General features: G+C 32.8%; 3 protein-coding genes across 9 annotated transcripts in view; 1 reads left to right on the forward strand and 2 right to left on the reverse strand.

Annotated features, from left to right (window-relative positions):
* Positions 1-1,625: 1,625 nt before the first annotated feature.
* Positions 1,626-3,606, reverse strand: hoka (membrane protein hoka). Its single transcript, XM_022079955.2, has 3 exons — positions 3,415-3,606; positions 3,214-3,297; positions 1,626-2,061 (listed from the first exon to the last, which is right to left on the reverse strand). The coding sequence occupies exons 1-3, from the start codon at positions 3,458-3,460 to the stop codon at positions 1,901-1,903; spliced, it is 291 nt and encodes a 96-aa protein (XP_021935647.1). The 5' UTR covers positions 3,461-3,606; the 3' UTR covers positions 1,626-1,900.
* A 496-nt stretch (positions 3,607-4,102) lies between these two features.
* On the forward strand, positions 4,103-11,989 carry mRpL12 (mitochondrial ribosomal protein L12). The gene is made up of 6 exons (XM_022079952.2): positions 4,103-4,285; positions 5,724-6,015; positions 6,199-6,333; positions 6,720-6,847; positions 7,455-9,616; positions 11,856-11,989. The coding sequence occupies exons 1-4, from the start codon at positions 4,224-4,226 to the stop codon at positions 6,834-6,836; spliced, it is 606 nt and encodes a 201-aa protein (XP_021935644.1). The 5' UTR covers positions 4,103-4,223; the 3' UTR covers positions 6,837-6,847; positions 7,455-9,616; positions 11,856-11,989.
* Positions 10,257-14,934, reverse strand: part of LOC110837620 (dietary and metabolic glutamate transporter) — a 60,280-nt gene continuing 55,602 nt past the window's right edge. For all 7 annotated transcript variants that reach the window (XM_087342613.1, XM_022079933.2, XM_022079937.2 and 4 more), the window contains 5 exons: positions 14,759-14,911; positions 14,118-14,250; positions 12,870-13,108; positions 11,552-11,723; positions 10,257-10,586 (listed from right to left, as the gene is read on the reverse strand). In XM_087342613.1, the coding sequence (XP_087198739.1) occupies positions 10,555-10,586; positions 11,552-11,723; positions 12,870-13,108; positions 14,118-14,250; positions 14,759-14,911 (729 nt within the window). In that variant the 3' untranslated portion in view covers positions 10,257-10,554. The remainder of the gene's footprint in view (positions 10,587-11,551; positions 11,724-12,869; positions 13,109-14,117; positions 14,251-14,758; positions 14,912-14,934) is intronic.

Here is a 14,934-nt window from a genome sequence, read left to right on the forward strand (position 1 = left end):
GTTCCTCTATTGTATTATCATATTTTATTCACAGAGTATTGGGTTGTACCAGATTTTCCTGCTCCACATAACAGTGCACCTTTTGATTCAAAAACTGCTGAGAAAATTTTCAGAAAGTTATTATGATGTAACTTACTGTGATTTTCTTGTATTTGAGTACAGTTGTTAAAATTGGTTTTTAGAGATGGTGGTGTAAGGTATTCTGAGAATCATTCACTTGTACATATATTATCAAATAATTATAATTGCACAACTTTAACTTAGTTGGCAGATATGCTGTGTGAATAATATATTTACACAGTTCTAATAATACTCCTATATGTAGATTTCAGGTAATTTTTAATATAGAGAAGAGACAGTGAAGATGATAGTTTGTCCACATTTTCAGGTATGTCATCACTTCATTTAAAATCGACCAAAATTATAGCATATGATGATCATGATGATGTAAACAAACTATTATGTAATTTAACACAATAGTACATGGAATACATTTATTCACCATCTGGGAAGGGAGGAAAAGTGTCTGCTTGCCTTTGAGGGCTTTTTTTTCTGACAATACCACTGAACTTTGTTATTTCTTAATTATACCATGAAACAATTGCCTTTTATACCTGAAAAATAAACTTTGGCAGACAGTGTTCAGTGAAGGCTTTCTAGAAACAAATATAAAATGTTTCCACTTGTCTGTGTTTTATTTGTCACTATTTTCAAGTATTGAATAAGAGAGTGGTTTATACAATGCCACGTGTATGTGAATTGTGTGACATCTATGATCAAAGCTTGCATGAGTATGCTATGAAGGAAAATATGCTTTAGAACAAAAGATAATATTCACAAGTGAAAGTGGTTGCTAATGCTTTGATGTAGGCAATGTGACTATTTTAACCGTACATATAAAAATTCATTCTGACATTTCTGAGTTTTATTTTGGTTGTAATGAATGATGGTTTTAGAAATGTGCAGATATTTATGTGTTTTTTTTCAAATTGGGGAATGTGATACAGTGCCCCTCCTTTTCTTAGTGTTGACTTTATTTTCATAGAATGCTTCTCTCATTCAGTGACTTCTGTAAGCACAAAATGTGATTGTATTTCACAAAACAATTGTTGTCATAAAGGGAGTATAATATTAAAAAATTCATTTTCTGATCTGTTTTAAATTGTTTTAATTTTGCTCTTTGAATAGGAATGCAATGCACAGAGGGCATGAATTAATGTCTATTATTGAAAGATGTTGGTGCATTTGGTTCTTGGCTTTTCTGTTGCATCCTTTATGTTATGACTCGTCTTGATATAATAGTGATAAACTGAAATTACGAAATGCTTGCAAAAGTATATAAGTTAGTGATCAAGTAATTAAGGGTGAATTCCTGTTTTATCTGCATCTCAAACGTGGCCATCTTAATTTCCGCTTGCCCCAATTGTTTCAGGCATGTAGAACATATGGTTGTATGCTATTGTTTCCTCTCCTTAGACATTATCCTATGTAACATGATGAAGTATCTGTGATTTTATATTGCGTGGCTGAGTTGGTGTTTTTGCATAGCTGAATAACTCACTTGTTTACATATCCCATAATGCATTATGGGGGGTGGGGAGATTGGGATAAATAAATAAAATAAATTCAAAATCTCTTTATAATATTGGTCAAAAAAGATATATATGCAGAATTAAACATTGCCTCCATTGATTTATTTTGTATGTGTATAAAAACACTTTGGATATTTAATAATCATTTAACATATTTTGAGTCCTGACACCTTACAGAAAGAGGTTACTGGCAGTTTGTAATGTTACACATCTCATACATAATCACTTTCAGTGTTAGTTTGTGCTTTGATGTGTTTGTCATACTATCATTTTAAATTATATTCTTATGAGTCTGATTTGTTGTAACATTATACTTCATCATCATTATGATAGGTTGTGGCACCACCAGAACTGCTACTGCTACTGCCCAGAATTATCTTCTTCATGACAGCATACAGGATCCCACCAACAATTATCATACTGCAAGCCACAATCACCACAATTCCCCATGCTGGCACGGCATTTGCCTCTGGAATATAAGTTTCTTTTATGTAGAAATATGTTGACTGTCACGTTATGAATGATTGGTATATGTAATGTTGGTGTCAGTAGCTAAGACTATATAGCGTCCAACAAAAATTAATTTCTGAGTGTTCATCTTTAAATGAAAATGGGGAGAATTAATTTCAGAGAAATAAGTCTTTGAAATAATACATTACAAATTATAAGATATACAGTTAATAGCATTTTCACAGTATGAACTTATAGTACATTAAGTCTAGGTAATTTTTATTGCTTCTATATTAATATTTGAAGACTGGAAAACTTTTCTTATGATTTTATTCAATCTCTCTGTTGAAGAATGAAAGCTGGAAAATTATTATTTTAAAAGCCAAAAAATGGAAATGTTTTCTCCAGAGTTTTAAAGTGTGTTCTTTGTGATCTGAATGTTCATTTGTTACAGCTGATAAATCTTTCTGGAGGAGGGTTCTTAGGAAGAAGGTAGTCCCTAGGCTTGTCAAAAAAGTTTCTCACATTATATGGAATCCAAAGGTTTATTACAGTGTACCACTGAACCTTTCTTGTATGAGTTGAATGCAGTTTACACTCACATATTGCCTATTTTAGATACAGTTTAATATTTTTCTTCACCTAGGTCCAAGGAAAACTAATCATGGTTTAGTTCTGTGCTCAACATGTCTAGCATATACACCCACTGAATTTAGTTGATATTTTGCTGATCTCTAGCTCCTGATTCCAATTACTGTAATTTGACCTGTAGAGAATTCAAACAATCCAAGTTCCAAATTATGTCCCTTCTCTTCTGCTTTGGTTATGGTATAATTTTTACAGTGTATTTCATAGAATGAACACTATATTAACAAGTTAGAAAGTGTGTACCAGTTTCTTGTACAGTAAGCCATTTTGAGAAAATACATTTGATTTGCACTTTTTTTAAAGTAGGGGATATACTGTACAGACCAAAATTAAATTTATGTTACAACTTCTGATGTAGAACCTGAATACCAGTATACTGCAGTTAACATTCCTGCAGTACACTGGATAATTGTAAGAAACCATATATATGAGAGGGAGAGAGTAATGTTATTTCCTTTTCTTCTGATTGTTATAATCAGGCATAACTATGCTCTTATGTTAACATATCATAGTTAATGCTTACTGTAATATGTCCTGGTAATGGTTTTCCTTCCTTGAAGAATCTTCCTCCGTGCATCCACCTCGTCAATGAGAAGACTTATTATAGCTGAAATATTGAAGTGTTTAATCAAACACTACTTATAGCTGCCTTTTGTATAAATTTTGCTCCTTAATTACAAACATTAAAAATTTTCCGTATTTACATTGTAAAACAAAGCCTTACCTAATGAAATAGCTGTGTAAACAATACTTTTGTGCAGTATGCCCATTTTTTGGTTTTTTAACCGTGTGTAATTTTGTATGTATAACAAAACAGTTGAAATGGCTGCTCTCTTCTGTCTATATCTGTCCACACCCTAGATTAAGCTTATCAGCTTATCTTTATTAATGACAAAATTCTCGTGCTTATCAGGACTGACGCAGTAATTGTGTAAGTGGGTTCTTTGAAAGCCAGAGGTGTCAAGATATAACAAGAAAATGTTTTGCAATCCCCTTATCTTTAAGGAAGCATAGCAGAACCTTTGTTAAAGAAAAGGGGTAAATATAAAGCATGAGTGAAGGGATGCCATGGTGGAGCAAGTGTTTTTTATATCCTCTCATTTCGATTTTATATGATCATTCATTGCTGATATATCTCACACAGTTGATGGATAACCTTGTAGGGAGTCAGAAATTACTTCTTTTTGTATTTCATTAAATGTTTATCTAATTTAAGAATGTTTCAAATAGAAGTTGTAGATTGCAGTGAGATGCAGCAATCGAACTTTACAAAATTAGCTATATAAAGCGTCTTGTAAATGTTCAAAAATCCGCGAGGCCAGCATAGGACTCGCGGTCATCCGCTCACGACCCGGGTATGCACAGATTATAACATAGCATATCATGTGCTGCACTATAGTTAAGCGGGATGCGTGGTTTTGCATTTAGCCACTAGAGTGCCTAAAATATTGCAAGTTTAGGAGTTGTAAGGAGTCAGTTCTTAATTGTATTATTAAATTGTTATGTTTATTAAAATTCCTGATTAACTATACAATGCAGTCTGTAAGGAGTTTAGTCCAGAGTAATGTCAAGCAATGGAGAGCTTTCTCCAGTTGGTAAGTGTCCTAATAATACAACTTTGTAAGATGCATACAGTATGAATGTAGGTTATGTAAATACATGTTTATGACCGAAATAGTTACGACTGTATTATAGAAGCAATAAAGATCCTACAAAAACATATCAGTAAACGCCTACCCTATTGCATTCACTTGGCAGCGCAGTGGAGCCGGCGATGTATTTATGTCTGTATTAAGTGTATGTGACATTCTGTGTCTTTGGCTTACTCGTATATTTATATTGGTATTAATTATTATATTTGTATTATGTCGTGTTACACTTCCTTGGCTTGGTGCTATGAAGGATTTGTGGAATGTAAATAACTTTTTTCTATTTCTTAAGTTTATGTTCCTGACTTTTATTTGATAATGTCTCCCAGTTCTGTCTCTCTTCATTAGGTTTACAGTGTATTAAGAGCCTGCATTCGATCTTTACAGTGAGCCCATTTAGTCTAATTTACATTTCATCCCAGAAGATGAAGACAACATATTCCTCCAGAATGCTGGCTTACACCAAGGAAAATACATGGCACAGTAACCCTGAATATCACAATCGGAACTCACACTGCTGTGAAAACCTCAAATCTTATGAAATCACCTGCATAGTCTGTTTTGATGATATCTGATGTTTTATGTTGAACCATTTAGATTTGTTCTTCTTCACCTCCAAATTTGGCTGGTCCTTATATACATCATGTCAGTCATAATTTATCCTTCCCATTCAGGACCAAGTGTGGGATTTAATCTTTTATTGACCCATATATTGATCTTTCTGTAACCAAACTTTGAATTAAATATGGATAAAAGTAGTGTATTACATATACTTATAGAGCAGGTTGAAAACACCTAGCTTTTTCCCATTCCCCAAACTGTGTTTGCTGTACAGTTTTATATACATTTAATGAAGGCTTATCAATTTTACTGCAGATAATATTACAGGTTTCTGACTTTCAAATAAGGTAATGTAAATTTGTATAATATTGAAGCAGTTTCTCAGAGAATTGAACTTCTGTCATGAGAGAAATATATTGTTTTAAAATTGTACTTCTTTCCATCCAGTGCTTGAGTGTTTTTTCTGTATTATTAATCATAAACATTATCAAAGAAATTTAAAGCCAATTATTGTGGTCATGTGATATTGATGACAAAGAGAAATATATAGTGGAAACTGTGATAACTGAAAATCTAATGTACTGCCTATAACAATTCTGATGTTCAAAAATGTCTCTTTATTATTCAGTGAAATGTAAAGAAAGCTCTGTAAAACAAATATTGAATTATGAAAATTGTAAAATATTATGCAGTTTTAGGGAACATATTACAGTCTACTTGTTGAAAATATATTCATGTTTAACAGTAAAGATATTATAATACGAGTAGATTAATAATATTTTATAAAATTTTATTTTGATTATATTTGATTCTACTTTATCAGTTGTATACTGATGCGGAGTTCCCAGTCACAGGCACAGAGTGATCAGAGTGCAGAGCTTAATTATGCACCTCTAACATCTGTAACAGAAGGACTGCTTCAAGTGCCTCAGCCAGAAGGGGAAGAGAAGAAATTCTCTCCCAAGATTGAAAGTTTGGTGAATGAGATAACAAAATTGAACCTGATTGAGGTTGGAGAGTTGAGTGATCTTCTCAAGAAGAAACTTAATCTGCCTGATACACCACTTCTGCCAGTGGGTGGTTTCTCACCAGTACTCACAGCTGCAGCTCCAGAGGTGATTGAACCAATTCAGAGTTTAATCGACACACAAAAGTCTCACTTGAAAGGTCTGATACTTCTAGTGTAATTTATCTGGTGTTTGATAAGCTCATGGGAAAGAACATATGTATCTCTGAACAGGCAAACTTAACAGTAAATATGCAACAGTCTGCCATGTATTTGCTGTCAATTTTTTTAGGAAGAAGAGGAGGAGGTATCTTCAAAGAAGGTGCAGACTAGCTTCACAGTGAAGTTACTTAAGTTTGATGAGAAACAGAAAGTTGCTCTTATCAAGGAAGTGAAGAATTTGCTGGAGGGAATGAATCTTGTTCAGGCAAGTACATGCATTTAATTAGTATTTGAATGTAGACTGGTCAAAAATTGGATGTTTGGAATTGGTAAGAAACACATCTGTTGCTTTATGAATATCTGTGGAATTTTATTATATTTTTGAAATCAAATTGATATTGTTTTGGTTCTTACTATTAGAAATATGAGTAATATATGTCATTGGGGGCAAGGTTTTCATGGCTGTGAAAATGTTGATTGTGGTCTTCTGGGCTGTGACACCATGTAGTCTTGTAGGTGGTTACCATTCTTTTGAAGGAATTTATCACCTCCATCTTATAGGTAGAAGTCTTCCAAAATGTTGGTAACCACATACAAAACTTTGTATTGTCACAACCCACATCTTAATGAATGATGGAATTTGTTGCTTAGGCAAAGAAGTTTGTGGAGAGTGCTCCAACAGTTGTAAAGGCAGATATGCCCAAAGATGAAGCTGAGAAGCTGAAGGAGGCCCTTTGTAAAGTAGGAGCAGAATGTGTGATAGAGTAGTGTGTTGCCAGGTAAGCTTCAACTCAGTGTGTAAATCATTGTTTAGTTCCATGGAAGCTAAATTTTTCTTGGCTTAGATTTAATTATAGTGGAGGTCTGTATCAGTAATTTCAGAGAATTTATTTTTAAATGTTTGTAACATGCATGTCCATTTGTCATACTGGATATACAGCAAGTTCAAGGAGCATGGTACTGGTATTCAGTTGTTAAGAACACTGGGTGCCAGCAACATTATAAGCAAATTAAGGAAAGCAGACATGATGACATGTAAATGATTGCTTTGTTATGAGCTGATTGATATATGGGTTGGGTTCTGGATCTGTTCCATCTGTTAGTGATTGGTTGTTATTAAGCAGACAGTTAATTTTTGTTACCATTTCTTGTGGCAGTGACAGGAATTGCACTTGTAACCCAGTCTAGGTGTTAACATTTGTGTAGGATTTGAGGTCTTCACAGTGGTGAGTCTGAAGACTGCAATCTTCGTACTAGATTATTGTTTAAAAGGAATCAAGTTTGATGTTACTCATTCTCATAGGAAGCGAAAATAAAACACAGTGTAATGACATGCTAAGCATTGTGTTGCCTCAGCATTCTCTCATCTCCTTACTTCTTTTGCAGGATTACTTCAGTCTGAGCACAAGTGCCATACTGGGGTGAGGCTGCACATAGGGCTGATGCAGTATAGAGGAAATATTCTGTTCAATCTCAAAATTTCAGCAGATAAGCATGTTCTAGATATCCCAAGGTCCCAAAAGATGGCCCTTCTTTACACTCCCTTAATGTGTGAACAGTTTGGTGCAGTGGTTCCCAAACTACTACTTCCCCCCCCCCCCCCTTCTCTCTGTTATCTTTCTAGACTGCTTGAAATTGCTGATCATTGCTGGAAATATTCTAGAATATTTTAAATAAGTTAATTATTAAACTAATTCTTTTATTAATATCTAACCAGTTATACATGATATGACAATGGAACACAGTATGTAACTTTTATATCTCTGCTGCTTAATTTTAAAATACAAATGAGAGAAACATATTTCTTTCCTCTAGATGTCTTTTGAAACTGACACTACTTGTTTATATCTGTATTGCTGCATAAAGAACATGAAAAACATGAGGATGTTATAATCTACCACCGAAAGTTTCATAACAGAAAAATTTAAATAATAATTATGATGAGATAGTCTAGTTATGAAAATACTTTATACCTTTAATGAAAGTGCCCTATAATGTATAAAATAGACCAGAACCAGCTATGGACTATTGCCACAAACTCAGTACAGTTTCCTTGGACATAATTATAACTAATTGACAGAAACTTAGAACATTGTTTTTAGCATTGCAATTCTGCATATATGGAAAGTTGTCTTTATCATGTGTGATTAGATATTGGTATAAGAATGAGTTTAATAATTCTGTTTTTAATTATAGAATATTCTGTAGTGGCTACTTAAGACAATTGTAACTGATTGTATTCAAGCTACTTTTTAAGTTTCAATAATTTGAGTATACCATATGATGACTGCATGTTGAAACATGTAATTGAATGTTGTATTTTTTTAACTGACAATATGATTTTTGTATTCACTATTTATTTACTGACTGAAAATAAAACTAGTGGATTCAGATACGTAACAAGATGCTTACATATATTACACCTTACTGAAACTCATGGATCACTGTTGGTCTGCAGACCACACACTGGGAACCTCAGGTTTAGTAAATTTTCTTCATAATGAACACAAACATTGCTGTGAATGTTAATGTTACAGAAGCTTAAAATTTGAATGCTTTACATGAAGATACAAACAAAATATGAGATTTCAGATTTTCACGGCAGTGGAGATTTCTGACAGCCAATTCATGGTATTGGATGGGAAGTCCACAGTATCTTAACTTCACAAAAAGAAATTAACTTCTTGAAACTGTTGGGAATATATTTCTAATATATGTACTGGAATGTCTGTATTTTCACCCATAATTATAAAAATGCACTCAGAAAACACAAAGACATTTTGAGTCTCAGTATTTTTATTATATTAAAAATAATAGTGTAAAAGAAATCTATTTACACCAAACATGCACATTTGTGACATTTATCAATATGTCTGTTTCCATACTGTCACGGCTTTATTCCAGTTCCGTTTATGTGCAGAGGATATGAAAATATTTGTTCTAAATAATATGTAGAGAAATCATATACCTCCTATTTCTTCATAATGGCCAGATATAATATTTCAATTTTTCATGTTCATGTTGAGAGAAGTTCGAAGTCTTGTGTCATCTGTTGGTTGTTTCATGAACTAGTCTAAATATGGCGGCTTGTTTGTAAGTACTGTCATGGCTGCCAATATAGTTCCCATAGTGTGTATGAAAATATTAATGCTCCAAACAACGGAGTGTGGAGGTTTCTACCTCCTCAGATGTCCTAATAACCGGATACAAGTTGAGTTTTGCAATATGGCGGTCGTGTCCTCGATTTTCGACATCTCAGCTAATGCGATTTATCAGTTGTTTCGGAAACTAATATGAATATGGCGGCAATTTTACTTCCGATTGTATATGAAAATATCGTTGTTCTGAACATCAAGTTCCGGTTCAAAATGTGTATGAAAACTTAGTACTCCAAACAACGGTATTGGGTAATGTATACCTCCTTCGACATCCTAATAACTGGATACAAGCCGAGTTCTGTTTTTGCAATATGGCTGTCGTTCCCGTAGGCAATCTTAACCTAAGACTGGAAAAGGATATGGAAGGAAGTACTCATGTGATGTTTTCAGGTAGTGTACCAGGATTTGAACCTGGGAGTGCCACGTACTTGGCAACGATGTTCGAGTTGAATTATTTGCGTCGTACTATATTTGCATAAAATTTACCTACAATTAAATATTGTTTTTATGTTAACATTTACATGCATGGTGGTGATTTAAAACTGACAGATTTAATTTAGTGGGGGTTTTGTATTAATTGAAATTATGAAGAGAATGAATCAGTAACTATAATTATTATTTTATATTTTTTGCTTGCATAAAACATATGAAGGAAAGCAGGCATAATTTTAATTCTAATTTTAACATGGTCACAAGATCAGTAACAAGCAATGTGGAATTAATGAAAAGTGGAAACTGTGCTTCCTAAAATATTAAGATAAAACAGGTACAACTATATAAACATCTTACATGAACACTTGTATGTGTGTTTATTATTTGGAATTTCAACCCTCTTATGGAACTAGTTCCTCATTTGTTGGGGAACTCATGTACCATGTAAATAGAAAAATTATTAAGTAGAATTTGAGGTTTTCATGGTGTTACAACCCAGAAGACAGCCATCTTCAGAGAAATTAATATATTATACCAGTGAGTTAAGCTGCTAAGTAGGTACATAGTTTGCTGTCTGTTAGAAGGAAATTAAATTAAAAACATTTTCCAATTTTATTTTCTAGTAATAGTTTTGTTTTTAGTTCAGTTATACAATAATTGATACAAATTAAATACACGTTAAAACTTACTATATACATACAAAATGCTTTTATGACATGATTCTATGAAAATGTACAGTGAATATAATGATGGAGAATAATTCATGCCATTGCTGTTTTTACAAAAGAACACTGTTGATTCAAAACGTTTTTTATTTCTTGGGAAACACACTTCCATCTTGAAAAATTAAGACTGACTGGAATTTTTATATTACATAGTTTATGTTGAACATACCTTCAAATTTTTATAGGAGGTATTTTTTCTGCATCTGGAAATACACAAGGCAGTAACTGGTTTTAGAATTTTAGGATATTTACCAACACTTTTCAATTTCCGAACTTACATAACTTTGAATTAGATGAGTATGGATGAATAATATAGTAATTCTTGTACACAGAGAAAAATATAACATATCTACAACAGTAATAAAAGAACTTAGTTAAGATATTTGAGAGTTTTTGTTAACATGAGTTTTAGTATCACAATTTTTAATTTTTCTTTTGCAGAGATATTTGTATATATTCATTCTGTAGATGATGTACATGAAACAAAACCATTTTGAATTGGTGTCATTTAAATATGGGAACTGTTTTACACAATTTATGTAAATTCCAAGTGAGCTGCTTGGACAATATGTAAATGAAAATCAATTTCTGCTCATGTGTGCTGAATCATGCTTTGCAAAACTGTGGAAATGGCATATTTTTGTCTGTTTTGTAGGTTCTATAACAGGAATAGTGAGCATATTGTGCAAAAAGTCAATAGGGGTTAAATCCAAGGGCCTGGAATGTGTATATAAATGTGTTTGAACAGTCTCTGCTTCCACAGATTTGGTGACTTCAACCAAACAACCTATTTAAGATTTTAATTCTAACCATTATGTACAATCATTAGCACTATTGATGCATTTTAGTAATCCATATTTCTCTGTGTAAATCTCATATTAACAATTTTTCATATCATATATGAGTATATATTTAATGTTTTTGTAAACTACTAAATATAGCAGCTTCTGCTCAATGTACAAAATCACGAGATGCAATAATATGTACATGATAAATACTATAATACCATGGGGTAGTATGTTATGTTATAATTACTACTTTGTTTTTCTTTAATTTATTGTCTTTTCAGAATAAGGTGTGTGCCTTATTTATAGGTATGCCATATTCATATAAATATACCTTTCTTCAAAGTATGCATATTAATATGATATATTTTGTGTAGCTTTACCTGAGCTTGGGTTTGTTTCTGATGCATTAGCCTTGTCTACTCCTTGTTCCATTGTCAAAGGATTATTCCAAGGCTGAATTTCTCCTGATCCCATAAAGATGAATAGCACATTTGTGGCAAGGAAGACACCAAATACAATCCAGAATATTTCTCTCCACTGAAGAATTGTGCTCTGTTTAAAGAAATTTAAAATTTAAGTTTTTCAAACGTAAATGCATATGCACAAATATCCATTTATATACATACACAAGTAAAGAGACATGTTTGCTGAATTAGAGGACACTCATTAGATATGTTGTTGCAGCTGGACTCTGATGTCTGAATGATGGTGGTATAACTATTACATCTTTGGCTGAGGAAGTGCCGTTACCTGTCAGAGAACCTAGTTATGACAGTGAATCTATTATGTGCCGTGCAACTATCAAATTTTGTATTTTGGTAAGTTTTTTGTTTTCATGGTGTTGGTCACAATCACATAATTATTTGTCATGTTGACAGTTGTGAGTAACCATTCCAGATTAGTCAACTCTAAACCTATCAGTGAGTAAATCATCTTCCAAGTGAGATTACTAGTCCTGAGTTTTTATTATCATCTAAAACATATTTCAAAATGTGTTCTACCTGACTTTGTTAGGTTGCCAGACCATTTATAGGTTTCTTTGAATATGTAGCTGCATATATCTGAAGCATGTAGCAATGTGTGAATGAACATGTTTGGACTCCATAAACTACAGGGAATTTCTTAACCAACTCAGTAGCAATCAGATTCTCGAGAAGTACCATGTTCCATGGAATTAGTTGTATTTTGTGTTAATTGTATGGGAACATAAATATTTTGGTAGTATCATTTACCTCAGTTTATATCAAAGTTTTAAAAGGTATAAGGATATAAGAACATTTCTTGAAATAAAAGGAAAATTGTCTTGGAAATGTAATAAACATTCTAAAAATAACAATTATATAAATATGATGTTTACTTATTCTCGAATATATGTATTTGTTTTTAATCATTTAGATGCATCATTAAAAAAATGTAAAATGTGATGAGGAATTTTGGAAGTGAAATGTTCCAGCACTTTTACTTGAATGCATTCTTGATTCTGACTTTCTTTCTCTGGCTTAATGTTCAGGATAGATATCTTGAGAAATTCAGTTTAATTTTATGGTCCATTAAATCTGTATCATCTATGATGTGTTAAAATGGCTATGAGAATTATTCTTGAAAAAAGAGACAGTGTGACATGAAAAGTATGGAATTATAGACTCTCCACATTTCAGACACAGATGATGCCGTTAAGTATAAGTAAGCTGCACTTACATCTGGAGTTAGTACACCGACTAGGTATGGAGTGATGATTCCAGTGAATGCACCAATACCATTTACAATGGCCATGAGCGTTCCTGCATAGTTTGGACTAAGATCAAGTGCATTGACTTTCATGCCAGGATAGAAGGAACCCATGAGCATTGTGCCCAGTGTAATAAGAGAAACTACAGCCGTTCTGTCACATCCTGCATATGATGCAGCAATGATACCAACTCCAGGCCCCACTGAGGCTGTAATAAATAACATTCCAAATATCAATTACTACTACAGTTTTTCTATCGTATTCTACGGATGACACGCTATATTTGCATTTTATTTCTTTAATATTTTCACATCCAGTACAGTATTTTAGGGATTGTCTTTTGGGATTTGTAGGTGAATAGTTGTCACGATACTGGATAATAATAATGCTACAACATTGTTTTCCTAATTTTTAAAGAGATGGAATATTATGGTACTGTCAAGCTGGTTTTTTTCTACCAGCAATTTAAAAATATGCAAAGGCTGTGACATATCAGTTCCTTGCAAAAACTACAAGATTGCCTTCAGAAATTTTATGTCATCTACAGAGAAGAACGAATGCAAGGAAACAATTTAAAACTTAATTTTCTCATTATTGCATTGTCTTTATATAGAATTCTGTAATTCTTTTTGAGTAACTGAAACTATGAGGGGACACAAGCATCTATGGAGGTGTGCTACCACTCATCCAGAAGCCAATGTTACCCTGATATCCAGAAAAATAGAAGTTTTACAATCAGTCTTAAAAATCTGTAAAATTACACTATTTTTGGCTACCACAACAATTAACTGTCAAGCATTAACACATATGGACCTGTTTGTTATTCAACATTTTATTAAATTATGTAGTAGATAACACATGAGCAAACAGTGTTTTGTGTAAACAGCATTGTTTTTATTTCATAAGTGTTGATAATATTTGGATATGAATATGTGATGCATGGGGTATGAATTAGTTTATGAAGAACACAATCAACATTTTCATTATCATGGAAATTTCAAAGCTTCATGTAGTTGGTATTTACTATATATGTCAGCTCTCTATAAGTTCTCACATCACTTATCATTGAAGAGAAGATATGTTGCATGGAGTATTGAATTATTTCACAGTGTTTACTGTTTTAATTCTTTAATCCATTTGATAAGTGTGCACATTGTATAAATATATGTATGTGTAATGTATAAATGTAGAACAAAGGTCTCATTTATCTTACCCACCAATGGTAGTGAAGATTTTACGAGCATTTGTGGTTGATAAACATCCCCAAGTGATCAAATGATCACAGAGCCAGCCAGATGCCATTGAAAAAATCCACATTGTGAGGTATGGCAATGCAGTCAGGAATCCATTCTGTGAAACAGCTTGGATTTAAACCATTTTAAAATAAAATTTATACTATGTCTTTTGGATTTATTTATTAGAAATTGACCCTAATGAAAACTTAACTCTTTATTGCGGGATATGTTGTAAAAGTGCTAATAAAACTTGTTTTTAGTATGATTTAACAAGTTTTTACCTAGAGTAATCTAAACATAGCTAGTCTTCACTCAGTAAGTGCCAAAACAGGCTTGAAAATAGAGCATTTATGTAATATCAGACACTTAATATATAGTAGCATGTTGCAGAAATGCAAATGTCACATAAACCGGAATTAAAGTACTGGTGAGAAAATATGACGAGAGAGAAAAATTTCTGCCACGATTTTGAGTACAGCATTAACTTTAAGAATTCAGAATAAGAACTATTGAGAACACACTTTGTAGGGGTTTATACATTCTTTTTCATTGTAGAATAGCAATGTAATTACTGAGTTATAAAACCCATTAGCCACAGTAGAAGTCAGCCCTGATTTACTCACCTCAAATATATTGAATCTCATTACATCTTTGAAGTACTTTGGTAAGTCAGTCACTAAGGTAAAGAAGCCCCAGTCATGACCTATCTGAGCAAATATGAGACCCCACAGAGGAACTGATTTCGCCATTTCCCGCCATGGGACAGGTGGAATATCCTGAAAAATATGAGAAAAGATGA

This window comes from Zootermopsis nevadensis, unplaced genomic scaffold (genome assembly GCF_977971745.1).
Source record: "Zootermopsis nevadensis isolate Lab colony 2312 unplaced genomic scaffold, Znev_1.0 Znev_ptg000003l, whole genome shotgun sequence".
In the NCBI taxonomy this organism is placed as follows: Eukaryota; Metazoa; Arthropoda; class Insecta; order Blattodea; family Termopsidae; genus Zootermopsis; species Zootermopsis nevadensis.

Bases quoted from the DNA above. Each gene is read 5' to 3' on its own strand.
- hoka (XM_022079955.2), bottom strand. From the start codon at position 3,460: ATGGGCATACTGCACAAAAGTATTGTTTACACAGCTATTTCATTAG. The intron at 3,298-3,414 runs GTAAGGCTTTGT...TCAATATTTCAG, and splicing joins TTACACAGCTATTTCATTAG to CTATAATAAGTCTTCTCATT. The intron at 2,062-3,213 runs GTAAGCATTAAC...CTTATATTCCAG, and splicing joins CATTACCAGGACATATTACA to AGGCAAATGCCGTGCCAGCA.
- mRpL12 (XM_022079952.2), top strand. From the start codon at position 4,224: ATGCAGTCTGTAAGGAGTTTAGTCCAGAGTAATGTCAAGCAATGGAGA. The intron at 4,286-5,723 runs GTAAGTGTCCTA...CTACTTTATCAG, and splicing joins TGGAGAGCTTTCTCCAGTTG to TTGTATACTGATGCGGAGTT. The intron at 6,334-6,719 runs GCAAGTACATGC...TTTGTTGCTTAG, and splicing joins AGGGAATGAATCTTGTTCAG to GCAAAGAAGTTTGTGGAGAG.